Source organism: Hippoglossus stenolepis, chromosome 12, assembly GCF_022539355.2.
Source record: "Hippoglossus stenolepis isolate QCI-W04-F060 chromosome 12, HSTE1.2, whole genome shotgun sequence".
Taxonomy (NCBI): Eukaryota; Metazoa; Chordata; class Actinopteri; order Pleuronectiformes; family Pleuronectidae; genus Hippoglossus; species Hippoglossus stenolepis.
This window is the reverse complement of record NC_061494.1, coordinates 24,502,139-24,522,670: the sequence shown is the minus strand read 5'-3', so window position 1 is coordinate 24,522,670 and position 20,532 is coordinate 24,502,139. Positions and strand designations below refer to the sequence as shown.

The following is a 20,532-nucleotide window of genomic DNA, read 5'->3' as shown; positions in this document are numbered from 1 at the left end:
GCGGCAGCGAGTGCGAGTGGTCCTCAGGTGAGCACCAGTACCCAGCTTCGGCCAGCAGGTTGCGCTCTAACACCTGGTGGTAGAGCTCCTCTATCCAGGCCTGAGAGAGAACCACGAGGACGCCGCTGCTCTGGATCAGACGCACAAACTCCTTCTGAATCCACACACACACACACACACACACACACACACACACACACACACACACACACACACACACACACACACACACACACACACACACACACACACACACACACACACACACACACACGAGCAATAAGGAGGCATGTTATGTTTTTTCTGTTCTTTTATTACGTCTGAAGATAGGTCACTAATCAGCTACTCACCCGCCCCCCCATCGGCATAGGGGTGAGTAGTGAACTATCCCTTTAATCTTACATTTTGATTGATAAAGGTGATCGTCACGTGATTCCTTCAGGGGTTGTGGTAAGTTTGAAAATAAGATAAGATTGTTTGTGCTTCTACAGAAAGTGGAACAGTGTTTTAATATTTGAGAACACTCCGAGGCTCCTCCTCTCCTGCGTTACAGATGCAGGAAGTGAGACTCACCAGGCCGAGGGCGGGCGCCAGCGTTCGCCGTCTGTAATAGTCGCAGCAGCAGAGCTTGAGGTTGAGCAGCAGAGCGGAGAACGACACCAGGTACAGACCATCTGCGTTCATCAGAGACTGACAGCTCAGAGTGTCGGCCGCCTCGAAACCTGGGGAGTGGATCCCACCTGGAGGGGGGGGGGCAGAGTCTTAAAAAACTCTACATGTGAAGGAAAAACTATTCACTGATTCACTTTAATGTAACGATTAATATTTAACATGATTCATTATCTTGCTCCGATGTAAAACTCCCATAATGCTTTGTGTTCTTAGAGGTAGATTGTGGGTCGTGGGTAAAAGGTTAAATGTTTAACAAATGTCTTTGTGCACGTTAAAGCTGATCAGTGCAAACACACACACACACACACCCCCCTCTCTCACCAGCCTGCAGTCCGGTGCAGAAGTTGGAGGAGAAGTTCTGCAGTGACAGGTCGACTTCGGCGGCGGTGGCGAGGCCCAGCAGCCGCGGCAGCAGCGCCGCTAGTGACTGGACAAACAGCCTGGCGCTCTGCTGGTCGGCCTCCTGGTTGCGGAGCAGCTTGAGGGACAGGGCGGCGCTGCGGAGCGAGCGGTGGCCCGGGCAGTCGCGAGGCGTCTGTTGCTCCTCGTCAGCCAGAGAGACGTTGTCGGAGCCGATGTCGGAGACGTCGGAGCGGCCCGAGTCTTTCTCAGCCGCCATGGAGTACTGGTCACATGAGTCGAACTCTGTCCGCGACAGGTCCTGCTCCTCCATACTGCTGGACCGACAGCCGGAGTCAATATATCAGTTCATTCTATCTTTATTATTTGAGGGAAACTGAAACATCAGGTTTTTATCTCCTGTTTTATTATTATGTATTTTCAGATTTGAACTTTGTTTATTTGCCACAGTGATGATGTCATCATGAAGTCATCATGATGTCACGTTCACACTCGTACCTGAAGTTGCTCTCGCTGTATCGTGATCCTCCGGCCTGATGTGACCTTGCCCTGGACTCCACAGAAAGGAAGTTGGTGATGTCGGGGTAAACGAGGGCATGACTCCGCTGGACCACATCTGGAGGAACCACACCCCCTCCTCCTCTTCTCTCGCCCCTCCCATCCACCTCTCCTGCACCTCCCCCCTCCTCCCGCCACCGAACCAGGTTCGTCTCCGCGCTCTGCTCACGCTTGGCTGCCTCCTGGCCGCTGCAGAACAAGGGCGAGGGAAGGTGAGCGTCCTCGCCACACTCCTCAGGAGGGGTGTGACTCGGGCCAAGGCCCTCCGTCTCCAGATCCAGGGTGGTCTGGCCCGTCTCCGTGGTGATGCTGATGCTGATGTCGGGGCTGCGCTCGGCGGCCCCAGTGGTGGACATGTTGGGGGCAGAGAGGCCAGGGTCCTGCTCGGAGGACAGGATGTGTCTCTGCCACCTGAAGTCGGCCTCGTTGATCTCCATGGACTCACGAGTCGACTCCGTCCCGTCCTTCAGGTCGTCCAATCGTCTGAGGAGAAGCCGCGCCTGACAAACAGCTGCTGAGTCAGTTTTACACTCAAACCGCTCGTTTCAGACATTTGGTCCGAGTCGAGTTCTACGACGTCACTGACGCATATAAATGAACGTCCTGTGATGTTTGAGGCGTCTTGTCTCGGGGACGTACCTGCTCGGGCTGGATGCCGCGGCCCTGCGACAGCTCGTCCAGCGCTCTGAGGAGAGCGCAGGCGCAGGAGACGGAGGAGAAACAAGCCTCGATACCTCCCTTCACACACGCCTCCGTCATCCCATCCATCACTCTGCAGCAGGACAGACACAGGCCAACACGATGACATCACATAACTCAACTCATTAGCAGAAACTCTGCTTGAAGCCAATGAAACAGCAGAAGAGAAAGAGGGAGGGGTTACTGACAGTTTAAGCAGGTCCAGGTGCGACTTCCTCTTTGAGAACGAGCGCTTCCTGGTTTCAGGTTCAGCAACGCATGGACCAGCGAGGTCGTAGAGTCGCTGAGGGCTGCCCAGGATCTGACACACACACACACACACACACACACACACACACACACACACACACACACACACACACACACACACACACACACACACACACACACACACACACACACACACACAGGTTCAGTCACATGACCGAACCCTTTGTACTTGTCTGAATACAAACTGTTAAAAGTGACTGATGATACAAATGTTAATAATGTGTTATATTAAAGTTCAGCGGCGGCGGCTCCTCCCACCTCCTTCATGATGCGTATGGCCTCAGTGCGGTGCTGCGGAGGCGGGTACAGGAGGATCCGGTGGTAAAGCGACTGCAGCACCGGCTTCATCGACTCCACGCAGCTCACCAGACGCACCAGCTCTGCGGCAATGTAACACACTGTCCGCACCACCGGTGCAATCCTGGCAGGGGGGCTGGAGGAGCAGCCGGACCCCCTGCCCTGATCGGACACTCCTCCACCGCAGGGCTCCGCCTCCTGGTTGATTCCTGATAGAGAAAAAAAATTGTTAAAATCAGTCATATTGAATTTTGGCGTGAACATTAAACTCAAACTGTCGTTACCAAGACTGAGTCTGTCTGAGAGCCGCTCTCTGTCTGCTGCCCCCAAGTGGCCATGGTGGGAGGCGATGGTTTTGTCGTTGACGGGGTTTCCCATGATCGCCACGAGGGACGGACACAGCTGCTTCCTGAACATTTAAGGAACCAATCAGAAAACAAATATAAAGTAGCATGAGATAAAACTTCCCACTGTCCAGGACGTACGTAAAACATCCCATAATAAACCACATTAGGTCATTGACCCCATCATACTGTCTTCTGTAGTTCTTCATTAGTGCTTTATTACAGGACACAGACGTGTGACATGTCTCACCACACCAGGTCGGTGAAACCTCTGGACAGGTGCATTGTGGGAGGACAGCTGCTGAGCATGGAGAGGATGCACTCGAGGTAGAGAAGCTGCAGGAGCTGGTTCTCACTGCGACACAGAGGAGACAGAAGTACGATCATTAGTGTCACACTGAAGATCTTAAACATGAACAACTTGAACACAGATTTAAGATCATGTTCAAGAACTTTTCAAGATTCATCTAAGACATAAAACTCTTTATTGGATTAATATTTGGAAATTGTACCTGTTGACCGACTCCAGCTTCTCACAGAAAACTGTCAGAACTGTCACCACGTCTTCACACAGAGCCTGACTGGTGGGAGACACATCTGCAGCACACACACACGCACGCACGCATGCACACACACACAGACACGCACAGACACACACGTTAATTCCCTGAACTTTCATCTTTCGTCAATATGCACATGATGCTTCTTCTGTTTCTCTGTCTCACCTCCACACGTCTCTGTACTAAATAAAAAAAACAATCAATACCTCCTGTTATATATTGTTTGTTAGTGTGTGTGTGTGTGTGTGTGTGTGTGTGTGTGTGTGTGTGTGTGTGTGTTCATAGCATCATGAGGAAGATCTGCGACCTCCACCTGCAGATTACAGCGGCTTTATAGCGACTATGTGACGTCAGCAGCTCCATGAGAAAACAACACAAACTGCAAAGAAAGTGAGAATCTATCACTAATATGTAATGTAAATCTTTTCCTGAAGGTGGCGCCAGAACAAAGGTCATGTTGCACCCCCCCCCCTACCTTTCCTCTGCAGCGGCAGTGATGTCACCTCGTCTCCGTCTGCACCCTGAGGACGACACACAGCAGGAGGTCTGTTACTGTCAGCAAGTTCGTATTAACACGGAAACAGCAGAGAACTGATGTTTGTATTTTCTGGTTCGTGTGCGTCTGTACATCAGAGAATATATGACTTTATATATGTTTAATAAATCTCCCAGGTTCCCTGAACTACTCACCTCCTGTGTGTCTGTGTGTGTGCATAGTTGCATCATGTTTGTGTCTGCACCAATTGTGTTATGTGTGTTTTGTACGACAGTGTGCACTTATGATGTTGTCTTTTGGGTTTTGTATTCTTGTGTGTCCCTGTTGTGTTGTGTTGTGTGTGACCTCTTGTCGGTGTCGCAGCTGCAGCGTCAGGTCTCCTAGAATCTGACTCAGCGTCGCTCTCACTGCCGTGTTGATACTGCGCTGGTGACAGCTGGACAAGTAGGTCTCGATACACACCTGCAGACACACACACACACACACACACACACACACACACACACACAGTGTGAGGTCTTTCCTTTGTCTGACTCTGCACACAGACACACACTGAACTATCAGAGAGATTTATTGGAGGTTTCCATGGCGTCACACAGTTACCACAGTGACCAGACTGAGGCGGGGGGGCGGAGCAGGAAGAGGAGCTGTCGCTGTGGATCTTTGGGAACGTTCGCCTGTAAATCATCATTCAACTACATTAATATTAACTTTTCAAGGATGTTTAAAAAACACTAGTGATAAAAAAGAATTTATTACTACTATAATATTTAGATTAATATGTTAAGTTCAGTGCTTAATAAAGAAAATCATAAAGATCAGCAGTGAAGTGAAAAGTTCAAGCGATAGGGTTAGAAAATGATCAAAGTAGATTGATGAAACATCACAGATCCTAACAGAGACAAACTAGAGGATATTTCACTCTGTTCTTTTCTGTTCCGACCAATCACAGATCAATGCATCATCAGGGGGAGGAGCCTTCTGCAGTTTAACCACAGTGTGTGTGTATTTGTTTGTTTGTGTTTGTGTGTCTGTGTGTGTATGTGTGTGTGTAATAATTGATGGGATTACTGTCCCGTGCAAAGCTTCACGTTGGAGAACAGATTGAGTTTGCGTCCTGTTCACTGACTCCACCAACTGACTTCACGTTATACATGATTTGAATAAAGTCTGTACAAATAAAACCAGTCACTCATCTACAAAAACTCTTTTGTCCCTCTCAGGATCCTGTAGATCCTGTTCTCTGCTTTTACTCTCATCTGATTGGTCGGTAGTTGAGCTGTTGATCCTCTCAGTTTAGAGGAGCAGTTACCATGGTGATTTACCAGCTTAGTTAAATCTGATGTTACCATGGAAATCGTGGATGCTGCCTCACAGGACGGATCCTAAAACAGTCAAACCGTCTGTAAATCTGAAGAAACTAAATGTTGAAACCTTTGTTCGTATTTTCTCAAACATCCTCAAACATTCTCAACAGCAGCTGAATTAGGAAACTTTAAATATTCAGCAAAACGTCATGTGTTAAATTGTGTTAATGAAGCTGAGGCTGTGGGACGGAGCTCGTCTTACCTCAGCGATCCTCAGGATGGAGTCTCCGTTAATGTCAAAGTTTGGTGAGTAGGTGATGCAGAGCAGGACCTGAACACACAATCTGTCTGTTATTATTACCACTGACAAACATTTAGACATGTGGTTCCAGTGTCAGTGGAGGACGTCACTTCCTCTGGTTCGTACCTTCATGACCTCCACCTGCAGGTCTTCATTCAGAGACGGAGTGATTCTGATGGCCTCCAACATCTGGCTGAGCATCTGCTTCTCCAGGACCTCCACGCCGACCCCGCCCACAAACCTGTCCTCACACAGGAGCTTCTGATTGGACAAAGAGGGAGGAAGTGTCAAAAGGAAATAAACAAGATTCATTTTACTTTCAACTTTCTGAAAAAGTATAAAAACGGACATATGAGCGTTTATTGAGGTTCCAGGACACGAAGAGTAAACAACAGGAAGATGTTTGTTAAACTGATTAATGAGGAAGTTTACATGTCAGCAGCTTTTAATAAAACTGAGTCTTTACAGAAGACTTCCACTGAAGAACCTCATCATCACTACCATCTGACATCAGTTCACCACAGAGAAACTGGGAGGAATCAAACATGTGACGTCTGTTCCACTGGAGATTTAAAGATGATGTTGCAAACTAAAGAAGAATAAAATTATAAGTTATATTCTCTTCAGGTACCTGCATCCCAGTGAGCGCCGTCTGTCCCAGTTTAGTGTTTTTAGACTCCAGAGCCATTTGTAGAGGCAGCAGACAACACTGCCTGAAAACACACACACACAAAACAAACACACAACATGACTAACCAGTTACAGCAAAGAAAGACACAATCTGCACACGTGTTGAATGTTTGCATGATAACACGCCAAGCAGCTACTCTGACACGCCCCCTAACAAAGCAGGTGAAGTGAGCGCAGAAGCCGACATTTCCTACACGATCTTGAAGTGGTTGACCAATCACAACACAGTGGACCAGCTGGCCAATCAGTGCAGGGCTATATCAGGAGGAGGTTCTTAAAGAGACAGGGGCTAAAGTGTTTGAGACAGAGGCTGAAAAGAGGAGCTGCAGCGAGGAAAGTGATGTTTTCTGAACATTCGAGCGTGAAAACATTGAAGTTTCTCTGAACGTCTCAGACACGAAGACACTGGATTCAAACTGTCCTCGTTCTCTGACTGAGTCCCTGAGCTGTGATATCAGGACACTGAGCTTCGTCTCAAACCAGCTGCAGCTTTAGAGAGATCACACTGTATTTATGAGTCTGTGGAGCAACGACCAATAACAAAACACAAAGACTAAACTCTGATTTCACCACGATGATTAAAAGGTGATTCTGTTGATCAGGTTTGTCTCGTCCCTCCTCCTCCTCCTCTGTGATGAAGATGACTCGTCTGTGTTCCAGGGAATCACAGTCAAATAGTTTTTATGTGCAGACGTCAAACAACATTACACTGAAATTATCATTAATATTTCATTCTAATCTTCTCGAATACAACAACACAGCTGATTGGATGAATCATTAATGAGTCGAGCCACAGAAACATTGAGGATTTTAGACGCTGACAACAGCTGCTCTACATTTATCTATATTTACATTTTAAATATTTATGATTTAACGCTTGTTAAAGCCAGAGCAAAATAAAGTATATACAGATGATCAGTGACTGTATATAAAGATGATCAGTGACTGTATATAAAGAGGATCAGTGACTGTATATAAAGAGGATCAGTGACTGTATATAAAGAGGATCAGTGACTGTATATAAAGAGGATCAGTGACTGTATATAAAGAGGATCAGTGACTGTATATAAAGAGGATCAGTGACTGTATATAAAGAGGATCAGTGAGTGTATATAAAGAGGATCAGTGACTGTATATAAAGATGATCAGTGACTGTATATAAAGATGATCAGTGACTGTATATAAAGAGGATCAGTGACTGTATATAAAGACCATCAGTGACTGTATATAAAGATGATCAGTGACTGTATATAAAGATCATCACTGGCTGTATATAAAGACGATCAGTGACTGTATATAAAGACGATCAGTGACTGTATATAAAGATGATCAGTGACTGTTATATAAAGATGATCAGCGACTGTATATAAAGATGATCAGTGACTGTATATAAAGACCATCAGTGACTGTATATAAAGAGGATCAGTGACTGTATATAAAGATGATCAGTGACTGTATATAAAGATGATCAGTGACTGTATATAAAGACCATCAGTGACTGTATATAAAGAGGATCAGTGACTGTATATAAAGATGATCAGTGACTGTATATAAAGACCATCAGTGACTGTATATAAAGAGGATCAGTGACTGTATATAAAGATGATCAGTGACTGTATATAAAGACCATCACTGACTGTATATAAAGACCATCACTGACTGTATATAAAGACCATCAGTGACTGTATATAAAGAGCATCAGTGACTGTATATAAAGAGGATCAGTGACTGTATATAAAGACCATCAGTGACTGTATATAAAGAGGATCAGTGACTGTATATAAAGAGGATCAGTGACTGTATATACAGACCATCACTGACTGTATATAAAGACCATCACTGACTGTATATAAAGACCATCAGTGACTGTATATAAAGAGGATCAGTGACTGTATATAAAGACGATCAGTGACTGTATATAAAGACCATCAGTGACTGTATATAAAGATGATCAGTGCTATAAGAGGATCAGTGACTGTATATAAAGATGATCAGTGACTGTATATAAAGACCATCAGTGACTGTATATAAAGAGGATCAGTGACTGTATATAAAGATGATCAGTGACTGTATATAAAGAGGATCAGTGACTGTATATAAAGATGATCAGTGACTGTATATAAAGACCATCAGTGTCTGTATATAAAGATGATCAGTGACTGTATATAAAGACCATCACTGACTGTATATAAAGACCATCAGTGACTGTATATAAAGATGATCAGTGACTGTATATAAAGATGATCAGTGACTGTATATAAAGACCATCAGTGACTGTATATAAAGAGGATCAGTGACTGTATATAAAGACGATCAGTGACTGTATATAAAGATGATCAGTGACTGTATATAAAGATGATCAGTGACTGTATATAAAGAGGATCAGTGACTGTATATAAAGAGGATCAGTGACTGTATATAAAGAGGATCAGTGACTGTATATAAAGAGGATCAGTGACTGTATATAAAGAGGATCAGTGACTGTATATAAAGACCATCAGTGACTGTATATAAAGAGGATCAGTGACTGTATATAAAGAGGATCAGTGACTGTATATAAAGAGGATCAGTGACTGTATATAAAGAGGATCAGTGACTGTATATAAAGATGATCAGTGACTGTATATAGATGATCAGTGACTGTATATAAAGATGATCAGTGACTGTATATAAAGAGGATCAGTGACTGTATATAGATGATCAGTGACTGTATATAGATGATCAGTGACTGTATATAGAGGACCAGTGACTGTATATATAGATGATCAGTGACTGTATATATAGATGATCAGTGACTGTATATAAAGATGATCAGTGACTGTATATAAAGACGATCAGTGACTGTATATAAAGAGGATCAGTGACTGTATATAAAGATGATCAGTGACTGTATATAAAGATGATCAGTGACTGTATATAAAGACGATCAGTGACTGTATATAAAGAGGATCAGTGACTGTATATAAAGATGATCAGTGACTGTATATAAAGATGATCAGTGACTGTATATAAAGATGATCAGTGACTGTATATAAAGAGGATCAGTGACTGTATATAAAGATGATCAGTGACTGTATATAGAGGATCAGTGACTGTATATATAGACTCACCGGAGCTGAGAAGCTGAAACTCTGGTTGATCCTCTCTGAGTCTCCAGTGTTTCTGAAAGTTAACGACACAAAGAAAAGGACATTTTAGATTTATTGACTTCTTTACATTGATTTTATTACATTCACTCTCTCCTGAGGTTGCACCCACAGAGAAACACGGCTCCTCGCTGAGCTGAGTCACTTGAGCTGGTGTTTGTTAAAGAAACAGATCAGAAGATTCAGTGTTCTGAGATATTTTAGTTTCATTCTGGAGGAAGTGGAGACGTGATGTCATCGATATTTAAACACTTTGGTTTCATAAAGGGACAAACTGAGCTTTTTAGTAGAGAACTGAAATATAAGACGTGGACAAAAACACAACATGAATGTCCTATAACTCTGTAAACACAAGGTTCACTGCTCCTGTGCGTGTGTGTGTGTGTGTGTGTGTGTGTGTGTGTGTGTGTGTGTGTGTGTGTGTGTGTAAGGTGGGACGTCTAGCTTCCATGAGCTGCACCTAGATTGATGTTGTGGGCGTGTCTCTGTAATCTGTAAATCATTTGATTGGCTGATGAAGACTTTCAGTACGAGACTGAAATACAACAACACATCTGGTTTTCATACATCACAACTCAGTTTATATATAAACTCTATGTGTAAACACACTCAGTGAGTTCAGGGCCTTCAGTGCAGTTTAAACCTGTGAGTGTGTAAAGTACATGATAATATATAATATATAACTGAGCCGTCACACTCATCATCTCTGACGGCAGTGGAAATATAATGTTCTATGTTCTACTGGTGAGGAGGGAGACCTCTGGTCTCTGACACGTATCTGAGCCACGAGACGAACAAGTCCACTGTTCTTCTCTTCAGGCTGTTTACACAACTTGACCTTGAAACTTCTGAAGGACGACGTGAAGAGTAAACAAACTGGTTCATGTGGAACCAGCTGATGCTCCTGAAACGTAACCACGGCAACTTGGTGGCCGACTTGAGTCTGTGGGGATCCATCAGGTTGGGCCACATTTTGACAATAGTTTTGAAACTATATGTTTTACATTGGCTGGACTCTGACTCAGGTTCGAGTCTGTGTTCTTTAAGACTTGGATGAGTTTCGTGTGCGATCATCAGACCAACAGCAACCAACCACAGTTTCCCTCAGGAAAACAGCAGCCACCTTTCTGTCTATCAGAGCGTCTTCTGTCACGGATCATCATCATGACGGTGACTCAAGATTCTCTCTGGACTTTACATCAACACAGATACGTGTCTGTGAAAGGTTTTTATCAGACAAACAAATCTGTCGAACTCTAGTCGGCAGAAAACGATCTTGAAAACTGTTTTGTTTTCCTTCTGGCTCGTGATGATGAACATAAAAACACACTGGTATTATAACCTTTTTTTAAAAGCTGAGTAATAATCCTGTGATAGTTCTACAATATAAAACATCTTTTAAAATCACAAATCATATTAATAATACTGCGAGTTTAGATTATTATCATCTCACTTGAATTATATACATATATTTATTTGAATGATGATGATTGTTGTTGTTCAGTGTGAACTAAAGAACATGACGCCCTCCATGTTGACATTAAAGCTACACGTGTCAGCCTCGTCCTTCCTGGATCCGTCTAATTCCTGAAACTCTGACCTATGATTCATTTAATTTACATAAATCACTGACAAGAAATTACACATTTTCTCAAGTCACGTTTAGATAAACTGAAAATTAACATTAATTATGGGATGTTGTTGTACATAATACGTGTGTTTGTGTCTCTGTCTTTATGTGTTTGTTTGTGTGTATGTGTGTGTGTGTGTCTCTATGTGTGTGCGTGTGTGTGTGTGTCTGTGTGTGTGTGTGTGTGTGTGTGTGTGTGTGTGTGTGTGTGTGTGTGTGTGTGTGTCTCTGTGTGTGTGTGTGTGTCTCTGTGTGTGTGTGTGTGTGAGTGTGTGTGTCTCTGTGTGGGTCTCTGTGTGAGTGTGTCTCTGTGTGTGTGTGAGTGTGTGTCTCTGTGTGTGTCTCTGTGTGTGTGTGTCTGTGTGTGTCTCTGTGTGTGTCTGTGTGGGTCTCTGTGTGTGTGTGTGTGTGAGTGTGTGTCTCTGTGTGTGTGTGAGTGTGTGTCTCTGTGTGTCTCTGTGTGTGTATCTGTGTATCTGTGTGTGTGTGTGTGTGTGTGTGAGTCTCTGTGTGAGTGTGTCTGTGTGTAGTAACATCCAGCAGGTGGATGATGATGATGATGATGATGAAGATCAGCGGACACTCACCGCGGGCGGACACACACGCTTCCCGCACTCCTTTGTGTCTGTGTCCGGTCGCGTCTCTGTGTATTTTCCGGAGAATGTCCTCCATGTCTGCGGCTCTGGTCCCGCGGCTCAGGGCGTGCGGGTCGTGCGGGGTTCGTTTGTTCTCCTGCGGGTTAGTGTCGGTGACAGCATCTCTCTAACCCCGCCCCCTTCCTCCACCCTGATGATTCACTGCCCACCAGCAGCCGGGGACGTCACTTCCTGTGGGGGCTGAACCAGGAAGTGCCGGAGCTTCCGGGTTCAATCCCCGGACAAACAAAGTCAGGATCCCCGCAAACTGAGCTCCGGGCACCGGGAGACTGTCCGAGGAACCCCGCCCTCCTCCGGACCGTAGACCCGCTCCATTAGTTCTGTGGACACACTTCCGGTTCTCGGAGTCCCAGAGTCTCGCGGTAAAAAGCGGATTTTCTGAAAACAGGATATTTGGAATCGGGGACCGGAAAGTGGAGGAATCTGCCTTCACAATAAAATACTTTTTACACCAAGAATATAAATACAATTATATTATTTTTACATTTATCTTATTTAGTTCACTTATTCTTATGTGGAGTCTCATATAAATAAAATCAGACTGTAAATAAAGATGGACTACATGAAGCCTAATCATCCTGATAAACCTCCTCCTCCATGTTAGCAGATGGGACATGGACCAAACTAAAAATCAAAGTAGACGTTAAATTAATGTTTGTCAAAGATGTTTCTGTTATTTCAGATCGTTCTTATATCACTGATGTTTGTTCAAGTGTTTGTGATCAGTTTGGTTTTAATAAGTTACTTGATGATATAAAAACAGGCTGAGACATGATTGACAGCTGAGACTGACTCAGGATTGGTGAAGTGTGTATGGGTGGGACCTCGATACTCGATCACTACTTACCTTTTATGGAATAACTCCCACGATCCAACGCTTCTTCTCCACATCTTTAGTTTTGATTGACAGACCCCTAGTGTCAGTAAATGACATGCAATAATTAAAAAAATCCGTAGAATTGAATTATTCATCGCAGCTGACAAACCTTAGAGGAGCACCTCATCAAAGAGTGCTACACCTTTAATATGACACAAAGATCCTATAACCTCAGATTTCATATATACAATACTACTATCACTCATTCATATCATGTACCTTAAAGGATGAACTCATATAACAATATGAGAATCGTTGGTCTTCTGAGCTGCTGCAACCTGTGATGTGTTCATGTGAATGAGTCCTGAGACAAAAGGCTGGAGACGACAAGTTACTATGGAGGTGAAGCCGGCTTGAGAAACGAACACCTCAGTAAACATGTCCTTTTTAAGAGGGATGTTGTCAGTGAGAGATCTGACATGCAAACAAAATACACTGGAGAAAACCTCCAGTTTGAAAACTAAAATCATAAAAACACATTATCTCTAATTTAAAAAAGCTAAAATCCATCACTGACCTGGAAAAATCACAGGTGGCAAAATGCAGTGCGCGTATACGACCGCATGAGGGCGCTGCTACATAAGGATTTCCATGGCATTGCTATCACAACCTGTGGGATTGGACTCAGTTTAGAATGTGATGACTTTCACCTTAATAAACGAGGAAAAAGTCCCTTAACTGTGTTTTCCATTAAAAATGAATTGATCACACTTAACACGGATATGATCCATCAGCTGTTCTGTGTGTGTCCCTGTACCTGAGTGAGAACCATCTTAAGCACAGACCTACAGAGTGAGGACTTTCTGACCGGTCCTCACTTCTTCAAAGGACTGTTTGAGGGTTAAGACTTTTAGGGTTAGAATCAGGTTCGGGTTAGAGTTAGGGTTTGGCATTTAGTTTGGATAATTGAGGTTAGAGAGAATGTATTATGTCAATGAGTGTCCTCAGTAAGATAGAAGTACAAACATGTGTAACATCAACACATGTTACTGACGTGACTTCTTCACCAGAGTCCTGCTGCTTCATCCTTTGTAGATCCAGGATCAAAGCTGCAGCCACATCATGGATCCTGATGGTGGATCACAGACTGTGATCATGGACCATAGATCCTGACGCTGTCAGTTGATCGAGGACTATGATCACAACAAGACTTCTTGAGACACAACATGTCTCCTCACATCTTCTACCATCACTGACAGGAAGTCCTCAGTTCCTCTGCTCCTTCATCTCCATCAGACGTTCTGTAGAAACACTTTAAACATGAAGTTACAAACTGGTTCTTCTCATGTAGTGAATCCTGTTGTTGTGTTGATGTGTTCAGTTCCATCAGCATCTGTTGGACTTGTGTCCTGGGAGAGGATCCTCACATGGGACTGAGCTTTATTCACTGATCACTAAGTTTCTATTTGACTCTTGTTGAGTGAAGAACAGAGGAAGTTGATCCTTGTTAACATCTGTGAGACAAACTGGGAATATGAGACAAACTGGGAATATGAGACCAATAAAATGTGATTGATTGATTGATTGATGTGTGTGTGTGCATAAACGCATGTAATCGACAGGACATATTTCATCGTGCGTAATTACGCACGGTCTCATCCATTGCCAGTTGGACTGAGACATTCTTCTTGTTGCTTGTGAACCATGCGTGTGCACGTCTAGACACACACTCCTCTCCAACATGTCTTTTGGCTTCACGCATCAACTTTTGCGATGTGTGCGCGCACTGCGTATTTTCTTTATAGTTTCTGCTCCTGTGCGCATCCAACTGAAAGGTGCGATGTTCGCCAGTGAATCTTCAGAAACAGGAAATAAAACTGTATTTTGTAGGTCAGGTATTTTGGGAATATGGCTGCGGCGCACCACGTGCGTAATGACGAGACTGCCTGTTAATGGAAGAATTAAGACGCGGAGGCTTCATGAGAGAAAAGGCAGCGGGTCGCAGTAGTTTGTCCTGAGGGGGGGGGATTACTCATTTCTCCCATCAGCGCCGGCACATGTGTGCGGGTCCATGTCACCGCCGCACGCGTCTCCAGGTCCGTGGGTAAAAAGGACCGGGCAGCAGCACAATGGTTGTTGTGGGAGCGAGTAACGGAACCTTCTCCGGCGGAAACATGAGGTCGTCCTTCATGGTGGAGGACAGAGCCGGAGACCCCGGGGGCTCCACCATCAAGATGATGTCGGAGGCTCTTGCGCCCCGGCTGCTGAAGATTGCGCAGGGCGCCGCAGAGGCTGCAGCAGCGGCGGCGGCAGCAGCGACGTCTCCGTCCTCCTCCAGTCAGGCGCAGGTCATGGAGACGAACGGGACCCGGTGCGGGGAGCAGATCCTGAGCTACGGCCGCGTGGAGAAGGTCTTGATCGGCGGGGTGCTCGCCATGCTCACCCTGTCCACCATCTGCGGGAACCTGCTGGTGGTCATCTCCGTGTGCTTCGTCAAGAAGCTGCGGCTGCCCTCCAACTACCTGATCGTGTCTCTGGCCGTGGCCGACCTGTCGGTGGCTCTGGCCGTGATGCCGTTCGTCAGCATCACGGATCTGATCGGGGGTCAGTGGTTCTTCGGTCAGTTCTTCTGTAACGTCTTCATCGCCATGGATGTGATGTGCTGCACCGCGTCCATCATGACTCTGTGTGTGATCAGCATCGACAGGTGAGGTCCAAGTTTACCTGGACACGTCATCACACATCGAACCTCAGAGAGAAACTCACACATTGTATCTTCATTGATTATCATCCTGAGCTTCTCTCTCTCAGCTCTTTGTCCTCAGAGACCACACATTTAAATGATCATTCACGAGTTTAAAGTTAGGAAATCATTTCCTCAACACACTCGTCTGCATGTGTGATGTTTTACTTTATTTCCCATGATGTGACTCTGTGGGTTTTATTTATCACTGAAAGCTTCATTCATCATGTGCATCACTCTCAGCTTCTCTTTCATAAAACTGAACACCCACTTTCCCACCTGGGGGGCGTCTGAATATGGCACACAGAATGTCAGCACCTTGCTCAAGGGCATCAGGGTTGATGTCTTTCATTCAGTGGTGTTTCTCTCTGTAGATATCTGGGAATCACCAAACCTCTGACATATCCCGTCCGGCAGAACGGCTGCTGTATGGCCAAGATGATCGCATCTGTGTGGCTGCTCTCTGCCTCCATCACCCTCCCCCCTCTGTTCGGGTGGGCGCAGAACATCAACGATGGCAGAGTCTGCCTTATCAGTCAGGACTTTGGCTACACCGTCTACTCCACGGCTGTGGCGTTCTACATCCCCATGTCGGTGATGCTGATAATGTACTACAGGATTTACAGAGCAGCCAAACTCAGCGCGGCCAAACACACCATCACCGGGTTTCCCAGGGAAGGTGCAGGGCTGGCTCCAAGAGGGGGGCGAGGGGGCCACGAGGTTCACCAGCCGGTGGAGTCGGGGGAAACGCTGAGCGTGGAGGGGACGGAGGTCGAGGAAGAGGAGGAGAGCTTGGACTGCGTGTCAGCGGCACTGAAGCTGCAGCGGGAGGTGGAGGAGGAGTGTAGCACGCGCGTATCCCGCTTCCTCAAGACCGGCGAGCACCACCAACGCAGGAAAAGGAAAAACCAGTCCATCTTTAAACGGGAGCAGAAGGCCGCCGCCACTCTGGGCATCGTGGTCGGCGCCTTCACCTTCTGCTGGCTGCCGTTCTTCTTGGTGTCCACCGCCAGGCCATTTGTCTGCGGAGTGGAGTGCAGCTGCGTGCCGCTCTGGCTGGAGAGGACTCTGTTGTGGCTTGGTTACGCCAACTCTCTCATCAACCCCTTCATTTACGCCTTTTTCAACCGTGACCTGAGGACCACCTACAGCAACCTCCTGCGGTGCCGCTACAGGAACATCAATAGGAAGTTGTCGGCGGTCGGAATGCATGAGGCTTTGAAACTGGTGGTGAAACCAGACTCTGACGTGTGACGCCGTTGGTCTGTCCATCAGCGTCGCTGCAGAGGCCACCAGAGACGACCACCAGGGAAAACCTCCACTGTGGCTGCGGTTCTCCCCCTGAATCTGTGCGGGGCCGTCTGAGGCGAGAGGAGGCAGGACGCTGGGATTAAATGGATGCACACAGAAGAAGCCAGTGGGCTAAAAGGCTGCACATCTTTTATTCTGACGACTGAGGGAAAGTTTGACTCACTGCAGATGAATTCACGCTGTCTGGATGGAGGCTGTTCACGGCCACCGTGGTGCGTTCAAACCCGGCTGCTGCCCTCCTCAACAGCCTTATGCACGATATTGTTGCCGAAGTTGGTAGAACTACACACTGACTCTACACAGAGGCCGCATACTTTTTAATCTTGTATTTTCACTTTGAGCCAAGGAAAACTTGCCCTCACAAAAAGAGAGGAAAAAAGATGGAGTCGTTGAGCTTGATTGGTCCTAACGGCTAAAACACCAAATGGTTTTCACCTTGTGTCCACGCTGATCACAGTGACGCTGTGTTCACGTGGACAAGTTAAAACACACCTGACATGTAAAAAATGACACAAACAATCCACCTGGTGTCACTTTAATGTGCCAAAACCTGCTCCTGCTGCCTCCTCGCTGGTTACGACTGCGTTACTGTAGACATCCATCCGTTTTAAAATCAAATTTGAGATTCCACAGAACGTCTGCTGGGAATTAAAAGTTGATCGTGTCTCAGTTTGAACAGAGTTTGTGAAGAGTTCTGCAGGAACGAGTTGTGTCTAAGTACTTTCTGCAAGTTGAGTGTGAGCTCGAGCTCAACACATTTTCACAATTTACTCTAAAACATAACAGACATTTACATTAGCTAGCAGAGACAATTACCTGCCCCTGCCATAAGAGGGCAGTAAATTACGAAATCATCAGGTCCTTTATATACTTGGATTAGAACACAGGCTGTAAATAAAGATGGATGACATGACAGCTCGCCAAAAGTGATGCTAAATCAACTTGATCACCCTCTAGTGGCTAGCTGCAGTATATGTCATAGACCCCGCTTTCTTCATACTGAGGTGTCACGCTTGATAGCTGAGACTGATCCGTGATTGGTCGAGCACAAGAATGGGCGGGACCCTGATAACATGGCTCCACTCCACGATTACTACTGCAAATACTCCGAATGATGTCATCACCACAAGATGGCAGCGTTTGTACCAGAGATATTTTAGCTTTATCGCCGTCGGGACGTTAAATAAAGTAAAAACAATCATGAAACACAATCTACTCACTTTGTGTTTATTCTCTCACTCTGTCAGACTGTTACCACACTGAGAGGAGAAGAGCTCAGCGACCAATCAGATCAGGACGTCGTCAGGACTTCTGTTCATTGTATTTATTTCAACATGATGACAGCATCAACATCTTGTTGAACAAAATTAGTAATAAACCTTTGTTTATTACAATTTATTTTCTGTTATGATCCAAAAAAACAAAATCCAGGAAAACACATCGTTCCTCCAGAACTCCACAGAGTGAATCAGATAACGATCCAGGCATATTTATAATACTTATATATGTCCTCAGATGATTTGTTTTCTCTGACTGAAGAAAATGAATTGATTGACAGAAATAGAGAGAAGCAGCCGATTGTCACATTTCAACAGTTTTCATTGATAAATGACTGAAAGTCTTTAAAAAACAGGTTTAAACAGGTTGTGTTGCTCTCTAGCAATTCATATTAATGAGATCAAACATTCAAAACAATTTATCTGTCGAGTCAGTTTCATCAGTTTCCTACAGTCTCTGGAAAAAGATTTTCTAAAATCAGGTATTTATCATATACATCAGACGTGATGATGAGGTTTGATTGACAGCAGCCCGACTCATCCCCGTGAGGAACGTGACGTGGAAACATAAAGTCAGAAAAACAACGAGCTCTGTTCAAACTGAAACATTCAATCATCAGTGGCTGATTAAGAAAATAGGTTTAAATAATGAATCAGCTATTAAAATCACTGTCTATCAATTCTATTTGGATTCATTATTTAATTGACTAATCTTTAGTGACATTAATTATAAATCTCCTGAGGTGTGGAACTCACTCTGCTGTTATGAGTTCTACGTGACGTCAGAGTTCACCTCGGAGCACGAGTCGTTCACAAGCTCCTCCCACTGAGATTCACAGCTGAAAAGCACAGGCTCACTTTTATATGCATATTAAAATGACAATTAATTGAAGGTTGGAGAACAGAAGACGCTCTTACAGCCTGTGGAGGCTCAGTACTCGACAGCTGGGACCTTCTCAGACCTATTTCTGGCAGCGTTGTTAATATTCATGTGTAGAGCGATTAGAGGAAAAGAGGTTTTCATTCTCACGATTCTACAGTGTTGTTGTTGTTGTTGTTGTTGTTGTTGTTGTTGTTGTTGTCTTTGTCTTCAATACTTCAAGGATGTGGGACAGACTTTACTGATCCACCAGTGTTAGAACGTCTGTGCTGCTCAGTTTGTCCTCATCTACATGAATTTGTTCATGAACAAGAGAGGACATGGAAATCTCTTTATTGATAAAGTGTGTGTGAAGATATTTCCAGATAATTAACTTTGGAGCTGATTGGTCAAAGGTCAGATTTCAAGGTCAACAAAAATATGTACAGAAAAACGTGTTTTATAATTTCCTCAGGTTAAATTATGAATGAGCAAGAAGACATTTGAAAAAAGAAAAATCACCTGAGTTGACTCCGTAGTGAATCTTTCTGAAGTAACTGAAACGGTTCTTTGTGCCACACAATAAACAGAGAGACGAGCTTGTGTTTCCAATAGAGGTGAATCAGTGAGGGACACAGTGTCGGACATGTCCTACATCCAGCCCCAGGGAGACCAGAGGACACTGGGTCTGAAATAGTCCCACTGGTGATGGCTTTGTTTCCGAGGTGGAAACCATGAGCGGATTATAACTAATTAGAATGGTCACAAGGTCATAGTGACCTTGTGACCATTCTAATTAGTTATAATCCAAGTGAATGTTAGTTAGTCTGTTCTGATCTATCATCAAATCTATGATTATTAAACTCTGTCAGTGAAGCAGATGATTAATTTTGAACATTTTATTTGACTGATTTGACAAAACCCTCAAATCAAGGGTCAGAGGTCAGTTCTGGAACCACATGTTAAAAGTGGATAAGATCGAAGAAGACGTCAGCTGAGAAACCAAAGAGCAGAGCAGAGCTTCTCAGACACAGACCTGCTTCTGTGAGACGGGTTCCAGTAAATTAAACTGCAGCTAAAAGCTGCTCTGGGTTTTGAACCTGTGACCCTGTGCCAGCGGCCGCTCGGCCTGTTGGCGATGTTCTAATCGTGAGCTGTTTCTGAGCAGAGGCTGAAAGGCTGTTAACCAACATGCGTGTAGTTCTGGACAGTGATGTACATATATGATGATTAAAAGAGAAGGGAGGGGCCTCACTGGCTCCTGGTGACCACAACAGCCAATAAACCACAGACACAGCACAGACCCACAAACAGGATCTGCAAAGTGTCTTTGAACCAATCAAATCCTCAGATTCCTGTGCACGAGTCGGACACGTTGCTGCTGCTGTCGTGGTGAAACTCACAGAAACGCACGTCTTTAAACAACAGATACGTTTTATGACCACATATGAAACATGAGTTTAAATGGAAGTTTCAAGAAAAACAACAGAGCTGCTACTCTGTGATTTCTTTAAAACACGTTTGTCATATTCTGCTCCG

The 20,532-nt window shown here is 44.8% G+C and overlaps 2 protein-coding genes across 6 annotated transcripts in view; one reads left to right on the top strand and one right to left on the bottom strand.

The window, feature by feature from the left end:
• arfgef3 (ARFGEF family member 3) overlaps positions 1 to 12,333 on the bottom strand; it is a 30,959-nt gene extending 18,626 nt beyond the window's left edge. For 2 of the 5 annotated variants that reach the window (XM_035173271.2, XM_035173274.2), the window contains exons 1-17: positions 11,918 to 12,333; positions 9,665 to 9,716; positions 6,496 to 6,577; positions 5,991 to 6,125; positions 5,826 to 5,894; positions 4,602 to 4,718; positions 4,236 to 4,281; positions 3,713 to 3,797; positions 3,451 to 3,555; positions 3,141 to 3,265; positions 2,818 to 3,065; positions 2,478 to 2,590; positions 2,230 to 2,362; positions 1,531 to 2,090; positions 994 to 1,349; positions 574 to 740; positions 1 to 154 (exon numbers count right to left, since the gene is read on the bottom strand). The exon at positions 1 to 154 is cut by the window's left edge and continues 18 nt beyond it. In XM_035173271.2, the coding sequence (XP_035029162.2) occupies positions 1 to 154; positions 574 to 740; positions 994 to 1,349; positions 1,531 to 2,090; positions 2,230 to 2,362; positions 2,478 to 2,590; positions 2,818 to 3,065; positions 3,141 to 3,265; positions 3,451 to 3,555; positions 3,713 to 3,797; positions 4,236 to 4,281; positions 4,602 to 4,718; positions 5,826 to 5,894; positions 5,991 to 6,125; positions 6,496 to 6,577; positions 9,665 to 9,716; positions 11,918 to 12,002 (2,632 nt within the window). In that variant the 5' untranslated portion in view covers positions 12,003 to 12,333. The remainder of the gene's footprint in view (positions 155 to 573; positions 741 to 993; positions 1,350 to 1,530; positions 2,091 to 2,229; positions 2,363 to 2,477; positions 2,591 to 2,817; positions 3,066 to 3,140; positions 3,266 to 3,450; positions 3,556 to 3,712; positions 3,798 to 4,235; positions 4,282 to 4,601; positions 4,719 to 5,825; positions 5,895 to 5,990; positions 6,126 to 6,495; positions 6,578 to 9,664; positions 9,717 to 11,917) is intronic. The other 3 variants (XM_035173273.2, XM_035173275.2, XM_035173272.2) reach the window with 3 other exon arrangements.
• Positions 12,334 to 14,875: 2,542 nt separating this feature from the next.
• On the top strand, positions 14,876 to 19,721 carry htr7a (5-hydroxytryptamine (serotonin) receptor 7a). Its single transcript, XM_035172784.2, has 2 exons — positions 14,876 to 15,510; positions 15,921 to 19,721. The coding sequence occupies exons 1-2, from the start codon at positions 14,933 to 14,935 to the stop codon at positions 16,798 to 16,800; spliced, it is 1,458 nt and encodes a 485-aa protein (XP_035028675.2). The 5' UTR covers positions 14,876 to 14,932; the 3' UTR covers positions 16,801 to 19,721.
• Positions 19,722 to 20,532: the final 811 nt, after the last annotated feature.